The following is a 19,256-nucleotide window of genomic DNA, read 5'->3' as shown; positions in this document are numbered from 1 at the left end:
ACACTACATCTATCGATATAGGGTTACTCTATCTGATATCTAACAAAAACGATCGTATTCACTCCACCTTGACCGATTTTTCCCGCTCTCTCTCTTTCGGGACCGAAGGCCGTAACATGCATGAAACTGTCGTGGCATCATGGCATTAGCGATGACTAGCCGGCCGCTATAATATTTTTTCTTGTTTTCTTTTTTTTTTTTTTTCTTTTTTTTTTTTTCTTTCTAAATACGTCACCTCGCAAGCGAGGGTATGCCGTATTACCTGAGAAGACTTTGAAGAAAAAGAGCGCATTCCATTCCCAGATGCAGAGTTAACCATGAGGTCGGGGGCACCTTCGTGAAACGCAAAGCGTAACCAGAGCGATTCGTTTGGACCACATCATCTGAGTCACCCCGTTCACATTGTCTGCATGCTTTCTCCGGATCAACGCTTGTGGGACGCTCTTCTCCCATCACGGTCTCGTCACCTGTCAAGAAGCGCGAGAGCACCGCCAACGTGGCCGATGCCATGGGGCCATGGGGCCGTGGTTTGACCGAGTGGCTTACATGAAGTCGAAGAAAAACAACCAAGCCTTTGTTTCCAAAGCAAAAAGTACCTCTGTTATTCTAGGCGGTGGGATGTCCGGCTTGATGACGAGTCTGCTGCTCGAGTCCGTTGGTATTCATGATTGGCACGTATACGAATCGTCTGGGAGAGTTGGTGGTCATATTCGTACCAAATACCTCAACAACACCACTCTAGACCAATACCAATATCAGGAGATGGGACCAATGCGATTCCCAGTCAGCATCACCTATGCCGACACAAACGAGACTCTCGAAATCCAAGATCATCGTATGGTCTTCCAACTCGCAGACGTTCTCAACAAGATGAACAAACATAGACCCGGCCTCCAGGTCAACTTCATCCCCTTTATACAGAATAGCCCCAATGCGCCCGCAGCCTCAGGCGGCAACCGCCTCTCCAACGGTCGAATTCCCAGTGCCGCCCAAGTAGCCGCCAACTCATCACTAATCTACAAGGCAGCGTCATCCAACGAAACAGCTGTCGCAGAAGCAGAATCCGCATTCGAGAACTACACAACAATCAACAACCGGGAGACAATCCGCAAGATCGCAACCAACATGTACCGAGCCCACAACCAAGCCGTAGAAGACGGCATGTTCCACTGGTCCGAGGCCGGGTACTTGAAATACGCAATGGGCTACGACGCCAACATAACCGACTACGTCGCCAGCTCAGACAACTCCCCAATCTGGGGCGGACTCTACGACGACGTCTACTTCGCAGCCACAAAATGGCGCACCATCGACAAGGGTCTGGAATCCCTCCCCCGCGCATTCTACCCACACGTCGCAGAGAAGACAACCCTCAACCGCACAGTCGAAGGAGTAATCTACAACGAGACAACGGGCAAGGTCGCCGTCGCATGGCGCGATGATCCGTTCCAGATGGTGCCAGAAACAAAGGAATACGACTACGCAGTCATCGCTGCACCATTCAGTAAAGTCAGACTGTGGGATCTACCGCGGTACTCGTCGCTCCTGAGCCGGGCAATCTCAACCATGAACTACAGCCCCTCGTGCAAGATGTCGCTGCTCTACAAGACCCGGTTCTGGGAACACATGGAAGAGCCCATTTTCGGCGGATGCGGGTCAGTCGATGTCCCCGGCGTTGGGAGTGTCTGCTACCCCTCCTTCAACATGAATGCGACCGGACCGGGCGTGATTCTGGCATCGTATATCTCGGGGACACCGGCTCGGTCGGCCGCTGCGCTGAGCGAGGAAGAACATGTTGCACTCATTCAACGCACGATGGTCGAGGTCCATGGTGAAATTGCCGCTGAGCAGTTTACCGGTGTCTATGATCGCCAGTGCTGGGAGGTTGATCAGCATCAGGCGGGTGCTTGGGCTAGTCCGCTTGTTGGGCAGCAGGAACTGTATTTGCCTGCTTATTATCAAACGGAGTTTAAGACGATCTTTATTGGGGAGCATACTAGTTATACTCATGCTTGGATATTTTCCGCGTTGGATTCCGCTGTGCGGGGGACGACGCAGTTGTTGCTTGATCTTGGTTTGGTTGATGAGGCTAAAGAGATTGTTGAGACTTGGATGGGGAGGTGGATTAAGCTGTGAGGTGGCCCGGCGCCTTTGTGAGATTGTATATAGAGTGTTTCACTCAGAGCAGCCACTTCTTAGGGATTTGCGGTGCATGATATTAGATGACAAGCGAAAAGATAAGAATGAAGATAGAATATGTATGAGCAACATACATTACACGGCTATCTAGCAATCAGAAAACCCGAAAGGTCTTTGTCTTAGCCATCCAATAGAGACGCTTTCTAGCTCACCTTCAATTGATGCGAGAAAGCCATTGTATCAAAGAAATATAGACCTTCAATCCAAACAAAGACCTGAGAGCACCTCAACTATATAATATTACGAGCATACCTCATAAATTCCCATGCCACCAGGGTGGCATTGCCTATTCTGAGATCCGTACCTAAGTAAGAAGTGATCTCTTAGGAAAAGAGCTTTCCTTCTACAAAATGGCGACCCAGTACAAATCAAGGCCAAATACGGTACAAGAAGGTATGTTCACCCACAACGGGATCTACACCGACGAAAGATGCCACATCCGCGGACCTATAGTATGGGTAAACGTATTCGTCGCGATCCCAGAAAACCGCAACAAAACAGACGCGGAGTTCATGGATCTTGTGGCAGAGACCATTCACGCCAGAATCTCTAAGAAAACACATGTCAGTGTATCGGTTACCCCCGAGCCCATGCACCACAGAGTCATGGGATGTCTCTCGTTACCCGCCCGTGGGGATTATTGGGCATTTGCGCGGTTTCGGGATTTGTATTTTGATGCTTTTCTTAGGGATGCGTTGGAGTTGGCCCTTTTCTATCAGGCTGGATGTGCGGCGGGAAATATTGAGATTGATCGGGAGAGACTATTTCGATTACTTCATTTAAGGTCGGATGCGTTTTAGGTGCTGGGTTGGGGTCTTCATTGACTTGAGTGGATTTCTTTTGTTGATATGGTAGACGGACAAAGAATGTAATAGAATGATGAGAAATGGAAGATCGCTTTGTCTCTTGTTTTGGTATATTCCATGGCTAACCCGATAACAAAGAGATCTCATGCCAAAGGCTCACGCCCTGTTATTTTAAGGCGTAAGAAAGAAGGATTCGAATGATTTGCCGAGTACATTCCATAATTAGTACATGAGACTCGACAAAGCGGTTCTTCACAAAATATCCTTTGTTTCTATCAACGGCCCAAGCCTACTATAATAGGACATGTCCTTCTGTCTCAGTGTTGGGTATTTAAACATCGTCACCTCCTATAGATACTACCACCATTCGGGGGAGAATACCCAACCCTATCGCCCTCCTTGCCCCAGAGAAGAGAAAACAAAACTCTCAGTACCTCCAATCTCCAAGCTCATCCCTATATTCAATACCCCAACAAAAAGATCAATATGTCTACACGCACCGCGTTCAGGACACGCATTACCGACCTTCCCATAGCCGACGGCCCATCAGGACAACACGTTGTGTGGGCCACAGTGTACTTTTACCCCGAAGAGGCCAGGATCAACAATCTAGACTTGATCCGTCTTATGATGTACCGCGTTGTGAACCGACAGGTTACAGTCGACGAATTACCCATGCACCACAGGTACTCCCATTGTTTATCAATCCGCGTCGCTGGCGAACTGCCCGACGAGGACGCAGTCCATGAAGTGGCTGAAGCCATGTTGGATTACTTCTATGGGAAGGTCAAATCGGGAGAATTGGTTATCAATCGGACTTATATTTTTCGTAGAAGGTCGCGGGATCTGGTAAGTCTCGGGCCTTCGGTGTATTAACTAACTGGAAGTTTTAAGCATAGCTGCCAGAAAAAGTCACTATGGTGTCCATTTAATGTTAATCTTGTGAATAATAAATCTTGTGGTCGATATTTTAAGTGAAGCTCCCGAACGTCCCCGTCATTTGTCTTCCTGAACGGTAAATTAGAGAGTGAATTGTACCTGGGTAGCTTTCAGGTATAGAGAATGAGAAGAGGAGAACTAGCTCGGTAGACTCGATGGGGCTGCCCATGTGAAGCATTTGGGTTTCTAATCGAAACCCTTCCCGGCCAAGATCGGATCTACATGGCAGTCAGCTTACTCGAATTCAAGCTTTCTTCATAATTATTGGGCCCAACAACATAGAGTAGATGTTCATGAACTTCCAAGGTTGCCACGATTACCTGTAGGGCTGCAGGGCTGCGTGCCACAAAGTAGGGTTTAACAGCCGCTGATTGGATCGCTGGTCACATCCACGTGGTATCCTGCACTCAGTGTCTCAATATCTCACCACACAGTGCAAACGACTGAATCACGGGATTTTCGATTTTCGTACCCAGATGCGGAAGAATCGAGCTCCGAGCTCCGATGCTTAGGTATTAAACGGGCCAGTCACCCCGGACGTCTTTCCTTTCTTCTCTTCTCTTCTCTTCTCAGGTCTGGTGGTAGTTTTCTGGCAAATGCCTGCACCTGGACGTCGTAGTCGGAAATCGTCGGTACGCAATTTTGGACACAAACACTTTTCACCTTTTCATCAACTGTTCGGCTTGACCGGGCGCTTGGAGAAGATGTGTGCTATCATATTTTACCCTGTGCTACTTGACGCCCCCGGCGCCCTTGTACATGTCTTGTTACGCGCACCGACGCCAGCTTCTTCGCGCTTTTGGAGGAGACTCTAGATTGTTTACATCAAGTGCCCTACCGCCTTTAGATTTGGCTCTTAGTGTGTATGAGGTGCAGCTGTCTAGATCTATTTCTTGCATCGTAAACCATTCTTCTTCCAAGGAGGAGGAGGATCTACACCTTGTAACACGGTCTTATGTCCAATAATCTCCTTGCACTTCCTGAATGAGTCTTTTGGGCTTGTCTAATGGGATCTGGCGATTACAGCAATGGCGGTGACAATGGCGGTATACGATATTGTACAATCCCCAACCCACTTGTTGAGATTGATTGTTCGGTTGACTACGATAATCCTTGTTCCTGACCTCACAGATCACCCTCCTGGAGGCTCCACTGAAATGCCAGGTTTTGTCCAGATCCACACAATCCATATGTCGGAATATCATCTAGCCAAAAGTTGGCTGGCTTCGGGGGAATGCCCCCGGAGTATCCCCGGGGCGGGAACCCCGGGGAACCGCCCGCCAGCCCAACTGCCGAGGCTGCCAAGATGGCCTGTCCGAAGCAAGCTTTACCGCAAGCACTTTCTATGGGCGCCACCCGCCAGCCAAGAAAGTATAGCCGGGTCTTGGCGAGCCTATGCTCAGTGAGTGCAGCCTTTTATACCTCAATCACCACTGTCGCAAGGGAACTATGCAACCACTAACTAAGCAGCCGGCTTACAGATTGACTGCCTCGGCTTTTAACAGCATTGCGGGGAAACACAACCGAACCCGGGGAAGCGGGTCCAGCCGCCATATAATGTTCACTCCACTGTCTACCCCACGCCGATGCGGATACCTGGAGAGGATAAGTGGTCGTTCCAAGCCGTTCAAAATTTACCCTGGTTTGATCAGCGAATCATACTACCCAATTGCGACCTTAGCAAGGCAGACCGCGCAGGTCGGACTTCGCGCTATGGTCTGAGACAGGGGGTGCCGACCTGTTGGCTTCCAAGGTTTCGACGGAATAACCCCGGGGTTGTGGGGCTCGTGGGGCTCATGGGGCATAATGCGGAGGTTTGGTCCAAACAAGAAGGTGGCAAGATATACAGCCGGATGATGGACTGGATGAAAGAGCATAAAGGGGACTACTGACCGTGGTCTGGTTTATGTCTTTTCTTTTCCAATCCATTTTCCAGTTCACAGTCAGCACCATTGAGCCGCCGTCTGACTTGATTTGCCAGGTTTCCCTCTAAAAGAAATAGTATCTGCCCCTTCAATCCCGAAATGTCCGACGACAACATCAGCGACAAGCATGATACCTCTACTGCGGAGATGCTTCGTCGCTATCAAACCACCGAAAGTGTTATGCTTCCTATACCACGAGATATCTTTGAAAAGTTATACCTCAGCCCCAAGACACCAAATGCAGGAAAGCTGCGTTCCACATTTGGCAATCCTACGCCGATCTCATTGATGGGTTTCTTGTTAGCTGCCACACCTACCGCAATGCTTACTATGGGCTGGAGAGGAGCGGGAGGAAATGGTGGTGCTATCATGTAAGAGAGACAACGCCGATGCGATGCCACAAACAATATTAACAATTTCGTCTGCTAGACCGGTCTATATCTTCTTCGGAGCAATGGTACAAATATTCGGAGCAGTCGGTGAATGGATCCTAGGGAATACATTTTCCTGTGCATTATTCTTTACATATGGTACGTGCAATTGGTCATGGACCATGAATGCATCCATGCCTTGCTAATTAGAACCTCGGGTTACAGGCACATTCTGGCTCGTCCAGGGAACATCGCTCATGCCGTTCTTTGCCGTTGGAACAATGTACTCGCCTGATGGTAACACACTGGAAGGCATGGAGACGGCCGAATATAGCGCCACTGTCGGTGAGGTCTTTCTACTACACTGATTATGCATATGTGCAAGTCCTAATGCAATACATTACAGGCTTCTACTATGTCACCCTCGCACTCCTGACTTTCGTGTACATGATTTGCTCCCTCCGCACCAACATCTGTCTCTTCCTCGCGCTCTTCCTGCTGGTGATTACGTTTGGATTATTTGCAGGCACATATTTCCAGACGGCGCTGGGAAACCTGGTTCTGGCAGCGAAATTACAAAAGGTATGTTCCAATTATCCTATTATTCCAGACTGGATTCGTACTGATTTATGTACCAACAGGCGGCTGGTGCGTTCAACTTCGCACTGTGTATTCCGATTTGGCATATTTTCATTGCGCAGATACTCGATGCGGTAGATTTCCCTATCACGCTACCAGTGGGCGACCTAAGTACAGTCGTCCTTGGGAAAAGTCAGAAAGCTCGGAAACGTGAGGTTGAGGGCTAGTGCTAGCTTCCAGATTTCTGGATTGTATATATTTACAACATTGGATACCCCGTGTTTCCCAGAGACAGACTGTATACGCCTGGGAAGCTGACTCGCGATTCTGGGAGCTTTTAAAACCTCCTAGGAGGACAGCCAGTTTCTTTATACGCATTTGAATTATCAGCTTCCTAGACTATCAGCGATCTCTTGACGAAACCGTATCTGCTTCGCTACACGGAGCCAAGACATACCACGATAAAGAGTGGCTCTTTCAACAATTTTAACTATGATACTTATCCCATCACAAGTCGCTCCTTTATACATTATCTCTTACCAGGCATGTGAGTTTTGTGGGAGGCGACATTCCTCGACATGTTATTAGTGGCGTAGATAGCGACGAGATTAACAGGTTTCGGGGGCCGGGGCTCTATGACAGACGGAGTTGACGGTGGAATATACGATTTGGTGCCTATCTAAGAGTCAATCTGGCAGTTTCTTAACTGCGAGAACAGAGTCTTATTTATATTCGTCAATACTCCATTACCTTTTAACTGGAACCCAACGAAATGGCAGCATTGAGTAAACTGCCGTTGCGCCAGCTAGGCCGCAATGGTCCTCTTGTCCCTCGACTGGGCTTGGGATCGACAGGCGCGAGCGGAATTTACAATGCGCCCCTGTCGGAGGCTGATCATCTTGCTTTCCTGGATGAAGCCTACAACCGAGGAGAAACGTTCTGGGACACTGGTAGGTGGATTCCTACAGAGAACGACAGCGAATAGAATGCTGACGAGCTCCCCTACAGCCGACAAATATGGCGCGTCCGAGGATGTCTTGGGCAAATGGTTCGCCGCCAACCCCGACAAGCGCGAAAACATCTTCTTGTCCATCAAGTTCGGCATAATATTAACACCCGGCCAGAGCCCGCCATTCAAGGTCGCCCCCCCCGAGTACTGCAGGGAAGCCATAGAAGCCTCACTCCACCCTCTCAATCTACCCTACGTCAACGTTTACTACGTCCACCGTCTGGACAAGGTCACCCCGATCGAAAAGACCATGGAAGCCATGGTTGAACTCAAGAACGCAGGAAAAATCAAACAGCTTGAGCGAATGCAGCGCTGAATCCCTCCGACGCGCATACGCAGTCCACCCCATCACGGCCGTCCAGGTCGAATTCAGTCTTTTCTGTGGCACCATCGAGTCGTCACAGACTCGTCTTCTCGAGACTGCCCGTAAACTGGGCGTCACTATTGTATGCTACAGTCCTCCCGGCAACGGCTTTCTCACCAATACAATCCGCAGCAGAGGGGATGTGAAGCCGGGGGATTCACGGGTGCATCTGCCTTGGCTGAAGGAGGAGGATTTGGACAAGGACGTGCCTGTTGTTGAGAAGATCGCGGGCATCGCTGCATTGAAGGGGTTTTCATCTGCGCAACTGGCATTGGCGTGGTTGCTTGCCCAGGGGGATGACATATTTCCAATTCCTGGAACAAGCAGGGCAAATCGGCTGGTTGAGAATCTGGAGAGTGTGCGCGTTTCCGTGTCGACGGATGAGGACAAAGCGTTATGGGAGATAGCGGACGCTGTTGTGGGTACTCAATTCCAAGGAACGACTGGTTATGCTTTTTCAGATACCCCAGCTACGCACCCCAGCACTGTGAGACGTATGTTTTGAGCAAATATATCGCTGCAATCAGGATGGTTCAACGTCTCCGTGCGGCATTCTTAAGCAGCCAATAAATAGTGATTAATGAATACCCGCAGCGGAAGTCTAACCCCAGTAACGATCTCCATTCATGGTGTAAGATGAACATACATGTTGAGGCTACGAAATAAGAGAGACATAGATTGGGAAGAAGAATAGAGGTGATGATGCATCTATGGAAAAGAAGCGGTATATGAAGCCTCTGAAATAACAAACGAGACAAACTACCTAGGCAAATGCTCAGTCTGCACAGAGACAAACGCATACCCTGCATACATTGCATGTATGCACGTATCTCAACAATACAACATCAGCTTCTGCCATAGCAAAAGAGTCAATTCTGCTCAGCCATCCAAGAACGGCTGCGCTCAGCTACACCAACTTCAAAACTCCACAGCAAACGAGCCAAGGTGAGACGGAATTCGGCATACCCCAGACTACACCCACCCCTTTAGCCCATATCTGTCTGGGGGAATTGAAGTTGGGTTAGCTCGAGTTTGTTGAAAACCCCAGTTAATCCCTACTAACACTGGCCATTTCTAGGATTCAATGCTAACCCTAATATGGGGTGCACTATACAGATCTTAGGCTCCTACCAAAGGAAGACTAGAGTCCCTAGTGATGAAGTCTGTAGCGAATGAGTATGCAGATCTACAATGGAGAGAAGATAAACAAGTGATCAGGATCAAAGATCAAAGATGATGATGAAGGCCTAACTAGCTGCCAGAACTGCGTCTATATAGCTCCATTGGACAAAGTAATCAAAGACATATATGCTAGAAAGATCTAATAACAAACGCTCGATAAGCAAACGAAGGCCAGTCACATACTGCGTGAAGGCGAAAGGCATACCGCTATGAATGCATCACCTAGCCGTACATAGTGTAATTTGATTATATTTGTGTTGTCGCTAGTATATCACTAGCTATCGCACTATATTGGCGTCTCGGCGTTTTAATGCCGCCTGTTTTTAATCGTTTTTTTGCGTCTTATTGTTGATTCTCGCTATTTCTATTCTGACCTATCATATTGGAGAAATAATCGTAGGTGGCCCCCGGGTTTTGCGTCTTCCGACGTTGATTTATACATCTATTCCCCCATTCCATCCCCCTTTCTTTTCCCCCTTGGTCTCTGTTACACTCTTCCACCATGTTCGAATGTGCCACCTGTGACTACGAATTCTATTGGCAGGTGGACTGCGATGAGCACATGAATGACTATGATCACTGGATTGAGTGTCAAACATGCACTCGATTATTCCGCACCCGGATCGCTTGCAATCAGCATATGAACGCTGTAGACCATTGGGCGCCGACCTTCGACTGTGAAGTGTGTACTAGTACCTTCCATACCCAACACGCCGCCAACCAGCACATGAACGCGAAGGGTCATTGGCTCCCGACCGTGCCGTGCGAGACGTGTTCGACAAAATTCCACACACAGCAGGCCGCGGAGAATCATATGAGAGCCAAGGGACATTACAGGAACTATTGCCAGCAATGCGATCGTCGCTTTATGAACGATAACTGTTTGCGCCAGGTAGGCCAGCTGACTTTAGCTGAAACTTTGAAACCGTTCGACTCACCCCTTTCATCACATAGCACCTAAATTCGAGGATTCATCGCGGTACCGCCATTACATGTCCGTTCTGTCGAACTGGCTTCGTCACTGCTAGCGGTGTTTCCCACCATCTCGAGAGTGGATCCTGTCCTCAAGCGAAAGGCTTGAATCGCCATCGCATCCACCAGGCTATTCGACAGCTTGATCCAAACGGCTATGTCTGCAAGAAGCAGCTTGCGTGGTACGATGAGGAGGATTGCACTTACGAGGTCACGGGAAGCGCCTATAACGGTAGCTATTGGGTGTGTTACCTGTGCAAGAAGAAGTTCAACTCGGGAAAATCGCTAGAGTCGCATGTCAACTCGCCTGTGCACAAGGAGAAGGTCTATCACTGCCTCAAGCGCGGCTGTCCGAAGGAGTTCCACTCCCTGGCCGGTCTGTTCAACCACTTGGAGAGTGAATCGTGCGGATTCATTCGGTTCGAGGGGGTTCAACAGGTTCACAAACAGTTGAATGATGCAATGATGGGCCGCCGGATGATTACTGGGTTCTAGTTCTTTTTTTCTTTGGCTACTCTTTTGCAATTATGTAGCCACTCGCTCGGTATGATTGAAATTGTTAACCACGAGGGACTGCGTATAATTAGCTGGCTGGTTTTTACAGGTCTTTTTTTGGTTTTACCTCACTTTCTATCTCTAGAGTCAAACCAATACTCTAGATACTCATTATCAAGATTTTGACTATCTGAGTGGACCCCAAACCCGTCATTGATCGATCGAGGCTATCCACGCACGACATGAATCTTCATATTCAGGTTGCGTGCAAGAAGACTTGGGCATTGGGTTCCATTCAATCCAGCATACTTCCATTCCCTGCCACAGAAATTACTGACTCAATTCTATTTGTAATCCAAGCGCTCTTTTCACGCCAATGCAGCCTGGATTAGAATGGAACATAGCCTAATGGCGAGTGATCGAACCCATCGGGTTCATGCATATGCAGTTCCCAACTGCAGGGCAGGTGAGCGGAGGGCCTCCCCGGCTTAAATGGGCTTAGTGTTGATGTAGAAATTGATGAGAATCAAACAGTCTCATCCCCGTAGTTCTAATATCAGCGCTGTCGAGTCAATTCTTCTATTCAAGGGATGTACAGACGTGATATTTACATATGTAGGTACTTATACTAGGTAGAACATCAGATATAGATCAGCTCAAACATTGAAGACACTTAGGAAAGTGGAGTCGATGGAATCAATGATGCGAATACTATATTTTTAGCATTCCTATTTCTATTCATAATTCACATATTCTTTCGAATGGTTACTGTATACTATTATACTATCTACATGTTCGAGCAGATCGAAGATCGACGTTAAGCTTCCCACTCCGCCACAATTCTTCGTCATCCCTGTTCCTCGGGGCCGTTGCTTCCTGAACTTCACTACACTCGGAGTCCACTTGCAATACCATTAATATTAGCATTAGCATTTACATCTACATTCTCATCTTTATTCTTTCAATCTCAATTCCATCATACCTAATTCCTAATTGCGTCGCACCATGCCTATCCCCGTCAAGGAGACGGTCACACGCCTCGCAGCCATCTCCAAGCTCCTAGTCCTATCCTACATAATCGACTGGATATTCATCATGTACGCGAACCCTATCCAACCAATCCAAACAATCCAACTAACAATCCCAAGCGGCATCGCCCTAATCGGCTACGGCTTCTACAGGCAATCCCCAAACCACCACCCCTTCAGCCTAACCGACCCAAACATCAGCTACCCCCTCACCAAAGAAACCGTATCAAACAAAACCCTCATTCTAGTCAGCCTCTTCGCCCCAGCCGTTATAGTCCTCTTGCTCTCATGGCTTCTCGTCCCAGCCAATGCCACCTCCAGGTCTAACTCCGGCTCCCCCAACCCCCCCGCCGCGCAATACATCCGCCGCAAGTTCTGGGAATGGAACGTCGGCTGGATGGGGCTTGCGCTCGCCCTTGCAAGCGCCTGGACAGCTACACAGGGACTGAAGACACTAATCGGCAAGCCGAGACCTGATCTTCTCGCGCGCTGCGATCCAGACGTTGCACGCGTGGCGGAGTTCACGGTTGGAGGACTCGGGGAGTCGGTGCGTGGTGCGGCGACGCTGGTTTCATGGGAGATCTGTCGGGTCAAGAGTGACTCGCTGCGCATTGATGGGTTTGCCAGTTTTCCGAGTGGACATTCTTCTTGTAAGTCTATATCGTATATTCTATAATCATATAAGCGTGTCTATGTGGATCCCATCTGCGATACGACGCAATTACAATAACAGTATCCATGATTCCAACAGCTAACACAATCCAGTCTCCTTCGCCGGCCTCATCTACCTAACCCTCTGGCTCTGCTCCAAATTCTCCGTCGCATTCCCCTATCTCCCGCGCTACCCGGTTGAAGACCAGAGTCACACCGATGACAATTCCTCTGTGCGGAAACGCGGTGCCGCGCCCCCTGTGTACCTGATGCTCATCGCGTTCGTGCCGACTGCCACGGCGTTCTTTATTTCTGCGTCGCGCTGGTTCAATTACAGACACCATGGCTTTGATATTCTCTTCGGTGCGGCAATCGGGATTTTCTTCGCTTATATCGGGTTTTACATGTATCATCTCCCGATTCGGCGTGGCGCGGGCTGGGCTTGGGGTGCGCGCAGCCAGAGGCGCGCTTTCGGGCGGTTGGTTGGTTTCCCTAGTTCGCTGGGGACGGATGGATGGGCTGGTGAGAGGGTTGAGGAGGTGGATGCTGAGGTTGCGGCTGCGATAAGGGAGAAGATGTTTAGGGATTTGGAACAGCGACATGTCCAGACACAGGGGTATATTAAGCCGGAGAGTAGTGGGGGTCAGGTTGTCTAGACTCGAGGTGTAAATGGGTGGTGCATTTCCGGGGTTTGGTTTGAGCGCGGTTCGAAGCAGGACATGGAAGGTACAATGTGGACTTTGTATTATATAGCGCATAGTAAACAGACCACGAATCGGAGGCAGCATGGTATCGTAAAGGCAGTCAAGATGTTGACCTGTATTTGAGGTTGCTTTTAGACCTCATCGCCAACCACCAACACGTCCCTCATCCCACCGTGCCTTGGCCTCCTTCCGAGCCGCCAGCTTGGATGCCTCGGCCCGTACGCGCCGCACCCAATCTGCGATCTCTTTCTCCGTAGCCCGGCCATGATGATCCTCATCGAGGAAACTCTCCTCTACGGCATGGCAGACAGCCTCCTGCTCCGTTATCGCTGCGCTGAACCGCTGATATAACGCCTTCGGCGACCACGGCGCTAGAGCGGCATCCATCTCTGCTTGCTTTTTGCGCCAGGAGACCTCAAGCGACTGATGTGTGATAAGCATTGTTTCGGTGGACGCCCGGACTTCGGCGAGGTGGTTTTGCATCTCCAGGATGCGGGTTGCGAGATCTTTGTTTGTTTGGATTAGGGTCTCGAGATGTTGCTGGCGGGTTATGTAGGAGGGGTGTTGGCTTGAGAGGGCCGATATCAGGGATGGGTCTTTGAGGATTGTTTGGAGGTCGGTTGTTCTGGGGTTTTGTGGGTTAGAGGCGCTGTTATCGTTGATTTGGGAGGTGAGGGGACTCACGATTTGTCGGATACCAGGTCGGGGAGCCAGCCCTCTTCGATTGTTGGGGGGTCGGGGATATATGGCTGTTGAGGATTATTGGCATATGTTCCCTGGGGTGCGCCTGGCTGATTGTCTGATTGCCAGGCCTGTGTAGAGGTGTTTTGCGGGGTGCCGCGTCGACTGGTCTCGTGGTTGTTGGGTTTTGGGGGTGGTGGAGGAGGTGTGTCGGGGTTGACGGGGTTCATCATTTGGGATGAGTAGAACTGCGATTGAGGGGGGAATGGGGAGGGTGGTTGAGACATGATATGGCTGTTGGGAGGTGTAGTTGGTAGCTATGTTGTTATGTCGGAGATGCGGGATGGGCTCGAGCTTGGCGGGGACTAGACCGGTGATCTACGCAGTTGCATCATGGTATGATAGTAGGATCTCTAGGCGATAGCCAAGTATATTACTATATATTTGTTCAATGAATATATCGTGATATTTCGTGATTTAATGCTAGTTACAAGATCGTATAGAAGCTTCTCTTCGGCCTGCGAGCCACTCCGACCCCAACAGGCACTCTAAAAGCGAGTCTAACAGCGAGCTTCATGGAGAGAATCAGAACTTCAAGCCAGGCAAAAGATTCCCAGGACAACGGTAGAGTACCCGGCCGCGCTTGATACAATCAGCAGCGACTTCGGGACTCTGACTGAAAATGCTTGGATGAATTTCTCCGCATCTTCAAATGCGACGGTGGTCTCATGTACAGACAGAACTCCGGCACGACAATGGAATTGCTTTAACAGTGGCAATTCCCCTGCTTATTCGGTTCTCCTCCGAATCTCCCGCTCCATAGCTTCAATATTCGAACCAGCCATGGCATCCTTGACCAACTCGCGCACCTCATTTTGCACCTCCTCGCTGTAATAATCTTCACGGGTAGCAAGTTCCTCAATGCGCCTCTTGAACTCTGGGTCCGGCTCGCCACCAGCAGTGGCCTCTTCCTCTGTCATTGTGCCAAAATTAACCCTCATATCGCTGCCAGGGATGGGTCCGGGAGAATTCAAAACTTCGGCGGCTTGGGCGTGCGTCGGGGCAGGAGCACCCCCGACGACTTCGCGGAGATAGGCAGCGACCTGCGGGAACTCATTCTCGGATTCAAACTTCTCCACAGCTGTAAGGTCTTCGGCGTTCTTCTTATTAGCGTCCACGCCCAGTTCCTCGACTAAACAGCGCGCGATATCGCTGTCCTCGACCACAAATAGACATGTCTCGCCATCTTCATCGAGGAGGTTCACATCGACATTGAATTCTTTCACTAGGGCGCGTAGGAGATCGGCATGGCCGTAGGAGGCTGCGGCGTGCAGCAATGAGTAGCCGGACTCATCTTGGCTCGATGCGATCGCGGGGTTGGAGCGCAGCAGGTCCAGAAGGGCCTTTGGGTTGTCGCAGGCCAGGAGGTAAGGATTTTGGGCCATTATGAGTCAGAGGTATTAATTGAAATTGAAACCCGTAAATGAAGTGAGTCAAAGGGCAGCTTCGTGGTTGTTAAAGGGAAGTCAACTCAGCAGAAAAAGAAAATATCCGCCTTTCCCTTTTGGCTCCCCGCACTGTGACACACTTGGTTCGACTCTTCTGCAGGTCTTTTGGTCCTTTGTGCTTTTGTGCTTTTGTGCTTTTGTGCTTTTGTGCTTTTATCTCAGTTTGTCTCTTTGCTTTTCTTTATTCTGCTTCATTGCTCTACAAATACCCCTAGAACACCTCAGGCAGGAGGCCAGGAAAAAGATCCCGCTCTTTCCCCTCTCATCTGCCCCTCCTCTCCGTCATCTACCGCCGAGCTCCCACTTTGATATACCCAACACACACGACATGGCGACTCAAGATCCCCACGTCATATCGCAGCTGGTGAAGACCCTGGAGTCTGCCAGCAAGGCCAAAAAGGGCGAGACAAAGTTCACCTGCAAGAAGGCGTCCTTCACGGTGGCCAATAATGTACCCGTGGATTCGTGGAGGTTCCAGGACTGGGACTACAAGCGTGACGGCCTGCCGACACATGCACGAGGTATCTTCACCACGAGACGGAAGGATGGCACTCCCGAAATCGCGACGCGCGGATATGACAAGTTCTTCAATGTAGGCGAGACAAAGGCGACAGAGTGGCGCAACATCGAGAAAAACACAAGGGGTCCTTATGAGCTGAGTGTGAAGGAGAATGGATGCATTATATTCATCTCTGCTTTGGAAGACGATAACTTGCTAGTCTGCAGCAAGCACTCGACTGGAGCTCGCGAGGATACACCAGTCAGCCACGCACAGGCAGGAGAACGCTGGGTGGAACGCCATGTCTCGTCTGTCAATCGGTCTGTCAAGGACCTTGCCCGTACTTTGCGTAAGATGAATGTTACAGCGGTTGGAGAACTCTGTGACGACAGTTTCGAGGAACATGTGCTGGCGTACGACGAATCGTCTTCCGGCATTTACCTCCACGGTCTCAACTACAACCAGCCGTACTTCCATACGATGTCTTGTGAAGATGTGCACAAGTTCGCTGATGATTGGGGCTTCAAGAAGGCCAAGTTCGAGGTCTTTGATGACATCTTCAGAGTGCAGAGCTTCCTGGAAGGATGCGCCGAGACAGGAACATGGGCTGGACGTGAGACTGAGGGTTTCGTCATCCGATGCAACCTGAGCGACAACGGAACTGGGCCCTACCGGAATTGGTTCTTCAAGTACAAGTTCGAAGAGCCGTACTTGATGTACCGCCAGTGGCGTGAATGCACCAAAGCCGTCATCGGAGGGAAACTTCCAAAGATCAGGAAGCATGAGCAGATCACCGAAGAGTACTTGCAGTTTGCTCGACGGGTCCTGATGAAGGACTCTAAGAGGGCAACTGATTACATGAATAACCATGGTATCATCGGTTTGCGGGAGGAGTTCCTCAAGGAACGAGGATTGAATGGATCCGAGATTATCGCTTTAGAGGAAAAGAAGCAGAGCGAATCGCAGAAGGTCGACAAAAATGTCATCCTCGAACCGATTGCCTCGCTGGGATGTGGCAAGACGACAGTCGCCTTGGCTCTGGTTAAGCTCTTCGGGTGGGGTCATATTCAGAACGACAACATCCCCAAACAGAAGAACAAGGCGAAAAAGTTTGCTTTCGAGGTCAGCCATGCTCTGGGAGAGCACGGTGTTGTCATCGCCGATCGCAACAACCACCAACGGCGCGAACGTAAGCAGCTCATGGATGATATCTACCCTGTGCTCCCGGATGCGCAGTTCGTCGCTCTGCATTACGTCCATGAGCCCAAGGCAGACATGCTCCCTGCCATTCGCGAAGTCACTCGAAAGCGTGTGCTAGAGCGTGGCGATAACCACCAGTCCATCCGGGCTGGCACCAAAGCTCAGGATGAGACCATCGGAATCATGGAGGGATTCCTCGGCCGCTTCGAAGGTGTCGACACTACCCGCATGCCAGACCAGGGCTTCGACCACGTCATTGACCTCGACGTGTGCGCGGACTCTCGCGGGAACCTCGAAACAGTCGTCAAAGCCCTACACGCGGCGTACCCGCGCCTAGTGCCAACCATGCCAACAGAAACGGAACTCGACGAAGCCATTGCCGCCGCTCTAAATGACTACACCGTGACAAAAGATCTGAGCTACAGCTACGGCAATTCACAGAAGCCAAAGAACAAAAACAACAACAACAAACATAATGGCCCCATCATCCCTGAACCAACAGACTCCCCCTTCTCCCCAGAAGCCCTCGCCAAAAAGATCGAATACTTCAACATCTCCATTCCAGCAGCCGAAATTACCGCACTCCTCCACTCTCTCTTCCCACCAACAACAACACCCGAGAAAGCCCGTCTCTACAACCAACTCGTAAACTCCCGCCGCCTCCAACCAACCTTCCACGTAACCCTCATCCATCGCGCCTCGAAGAAAGACAAACCAGAGATCTGGGAAAACCTAGCAACCCGCTATATCGAGGCGCAGACCAAAAACCCAGTCCAAAATCCAATCCAGAACCCGCCAACCCTGGGCTCTGCGCGCGTGCGCATCGAGCGTCTCGTCTGGGATAACCGCATCATGGCCTTCGTTGCGCGCATCCTGCCCGTCGAGGGTGTCGAGGCAGAGTCCGGTGTAGCTGAGTGGCCATGCGCAAATGCTATTCCGCATATCACAGTTGGCACGGCGGCGCCGGAAGTTAAGCCGAAGGAGAGCAATGATTTGCTGCAGCGGTGGGTCGAGGTTGGGTCTGGTGGGGATACTGGCATCTTTGAGGCGGAGGTTGAGGGTGTTAAGGTCGTTGATGGTGTTGTTGGATTGGTTATGAGTCGGGGGAGGTAGTGAGTTTCCGATGTGAATGATTGAGAAGTGTAATGGGATGGGTTGTTGAAATCCGGTTTTGACTATTACTATGACTTTACTGCATTGCATTTTTTGGTGCTGTTTGCATTATATTGCAGATCTTATGTTTGCGAGTCCTGGTTCTTATTCAGTTGACTAGCTTTGATATCGAATGGATTGTTACTATTCATGCTTAGGAGACCATGTTCATGCGTTAGACGGGGGTTTTGTAGACAAATCAAAGGTTATACTTAGAAAAGACCCTTTTCGCCCTTTGCTGCTGTCTACCCAACAAACTGAGGAGGACAAAATGTATATATATAATCTGAGAAAAGACTATCTGAGACTGTCAAAAAAGACATAAACAGACTACCCAAGAAGACGATCAGACTGCGGCCGCATAAGCGGTTCTTATTCAATATCAAGCTAGTGATACATCCGGCGCAAGCTGTGGTCATTGTGGTCTCTCTAGCTGGATCTCTACTCTTCATCCCTGGCCCTAGATCCAAGCCTACGTAGGAGCTCCATCTCCAATCTCTCTTAACCGTACGATTCATTTCGCAACATCGCCATCTTGTCCGTCCCAGGAGATTTTAAAATCCGTCTCGAAGATTGTTTCCCCAGTCCCTCGCATATTAGCAAGAACGCTTTGCCGAAAGTGCCATCTCAGAAAGTTATCCCCGACATGATTTGGATCATTTGACCTTCGGCAGACCGGACCAAGACCTCTTCCATCGATCTGCCAGTGGTTCGGCACAAACGTGACGATTTCGTATCCGTCCTATGCTATATTAGTAAACCTGCGACGGAGGTAGTCTGAGAATGCGTACATCTGGGTTAATAGAGAAGAAATACTGGTCAAAAAGAATGTGTAGAGCCGCGTCCATAAGCAATCCGTTTTGAATGGAGTTGATCTTCGAATCACACTCGATCCATAGATTCTCCATGTCAGGAGGGAACACACGTGCAGCTTTAAAGCCAGCTCACCAATCCCACTGCGCTAGGTCATGGACAGTGCCAGGAATAAGACA

General features: G+C 49.9%; 10 protein-coding genes across 10 annotated transcripts; 7 read left to right on the top strand and 3 right to left on the bottom strand.

Annotated features, from left to right (window-relative positions):
* Positions 1-516: 516 nt before the first annotated feature.
* N7489_003973 (flavin monoamine oxidase family protein) lies at positions 517-2,136 on the top strand (the record flags this gene model as incomplete). The annotated part of the gene is made up of 1 exon (XM_056709725.1): positions 517-2,136. The coding sequence occupies one exon, from the start codon at positions 517-519 to the stop codon at positions 2,134-2,136; it is 1,620 nt and encodes a 539-aa protein (XP_056568146.1).
* A 1,355-nt stretch (positions 2,137-3,491) lies between these two features.
* N7489_003972 (uncharacterized protein) lies at positions 3,492-3,937 on the top strand (the record flags this gene model as incomplete). Its single annotated transcript, XM_056709724.1, has 2 exons — positions 3,492-3,854; positions 3,905-3,937. 2 exons carry the CDS (start codon positions 3,492-3,494, stop codon positions 3,935-3,937), a joined length of 396 nt encoding a protein of 131 aa, XP_056568145.1.
* Positions 3,938-5,968: 2,031 nt separating this feature from the next.
* Positions 5,969-7,046, top strand: N7489_003971 (putative plasma membrane ammonium transporter (Ato3); the record flags this gene model as incomplete). The annotated part of the gene is made up of 5 exons (XM_056709723.1): positions 5,969-6,240; positions 6,299-6,399; positions 6,466-6,585; positions 6,647-6,822; positions 6,882-7,046. 5 exons carry the CDS (start codon positions 5,969-5,971, stop codon positions 7,044-7,046), a joined length of 834 nt encoding a protein of 277 aa, XP_056568144.1.
* Positions 7,047-7,591: 545 nt separating this feature from the next.
* On the top strand, positions 7,592-8,697 carry N7489_003970 (Aldo/keto reductase; the record flags this gene model as incomplete). Its single annotated transcript, XM_056709722.1, is given in 3 exon segments — positions 7,592-7,769; positions 7,828-8,090; positions 8,110-8,697. 3 exon segments carry the CDS (start codon positions 7,592-7,594, stop codon positions 8,695-8,697), a joined length of 1,029 nt encoding a protein of 342 aa, XP_056568143.1.
* A 1,179-nt stretch (positions 8,698-9,876) lies between these two features.
* On the top strand, positions 9,877-10,841 carry N7489_003969 (Zinc finger C2H2; the record flags this gene model as incomplete). Its single annotated transcript, XM_056709721.1, has 2 exons — positions 9,877-10,266; positions 10,329-10,841. The coding sequence occupies 2 exons, from the start codon at positions 9,877-9,879 to the stop codon at positions 10,839-10,841; spliced, it is 903 nt and encodes a 300-aa protein (XP_056568142.1).
* A 1,005-nt stretch (positions 10,842-11,846) lies between these two features.
* N7489_003968 (phosphatase PAP2 family protein) lies at positions 11,847-13,176 on the top strand (the record flags this gene model as incomplete). Its single annotated transcript, XM_056709720.1, has 3 exons — positions 11,847-11,938; positions 11,990-12,519; positions 12,635-13,176. 3 exons carry the CDS (start codon positions 11,847-11,849, stop codon positions 13,174-13,176), a joined length of 1,164 nt encoding a protein of 387 aa, XP_056568141.1.
* A 186-nt stretch (positions 13,177-13,362) lies between these two features.
* Positions 13,363-14,192, bottom strand: N7489_003967 (vacuolar protein sorting family 37 protein; the record flags this gene model as incomplete). The annotated part of the gene is made up of 2 exons (XM_056709719.1): positions 13,363-13,849; positions 13,909-14,192. 2 exons carry the CDS (start codon positions 14,190-14,192, stop codon positions 13,363-13,365), a joined length of 771 nt encoding a protein of 256 aa, XP_056568140.1.
* Positions 14,193-14,693: 501 nt separating this feature from the next.
* On the bottom strand, positions 14,694-15,350 carry N7489_003966 (ankyrin repeat protein; the record flags this gene model as incomplete). Its single annotated transcript, XM_056709718.1, has 1 exon — positions 14,694-15,350. The coding sequence occupies one exon, from the start codon at positions 15,348-15,350 to the stop codon at positions 14,694-14,696; it is 657 nt and encodes a 218-aa protein (XP_056568139.1).
* Positions 15,351-15,741: 391 nt separating this feature from the next.
* N7489_003965 (tRNA ligase) lies at positions 15,742-18,225 on the top strand (the record flags this gene model as incomplete). Its single annotated transcript, XM_056709717.1, has 1 exon — positions 15,742-18,225. The coding sequence occupies one exon, from the start codon at positions 15,742-15,744 to the stop codon at positions 18,223-18,225; it is 2,484 nt and encodes an 827-aa protein (XP_056568138.1).
* Positions 18,226-18,778: 553 nt separating this feature from the next.
* Positions 18,779-19,172, bottom strand: N7489_003964 (uncharacterized protein; the record flags this gene model as incomplete). Its single annotated transcript, XM_056709716.1, has 2 exons — positions 18,779-19,006; positions 19,056-19,172. 2 exons carry the CDS (start codon positions 19,170-19,172, stop codon positions 18,779-18,781), a joined length of 345 nt encoding a protein of 114 aa, XP_056568137.1.
* Between the last annotated feature and the right edge of the window lie 84 nt (positions 19,173-19,256).

The sequence above is a fragment of the Penicillium chrysogenum genome, assembly GCF_028827035.1.
Source record: "Penicillium chrysogenum strain IBT 35668 chromosome Unknown utg000002l_segment0_segment0, whole genome shotgun sequence".
In the NCBI taxonomy this organism is placed as follows: Eukaryota; Fungi; Ascomycota; class Eurotiomycetes; order Eurotiales; family Aspergillaceae; genus Penicillium; species Penicillium chrysogenum.
The sequence above is the reverse complement of the archived record's forward strand: the minus strand, read 5'-3'. Positions and strand labels throughout refer to the sequence as shown.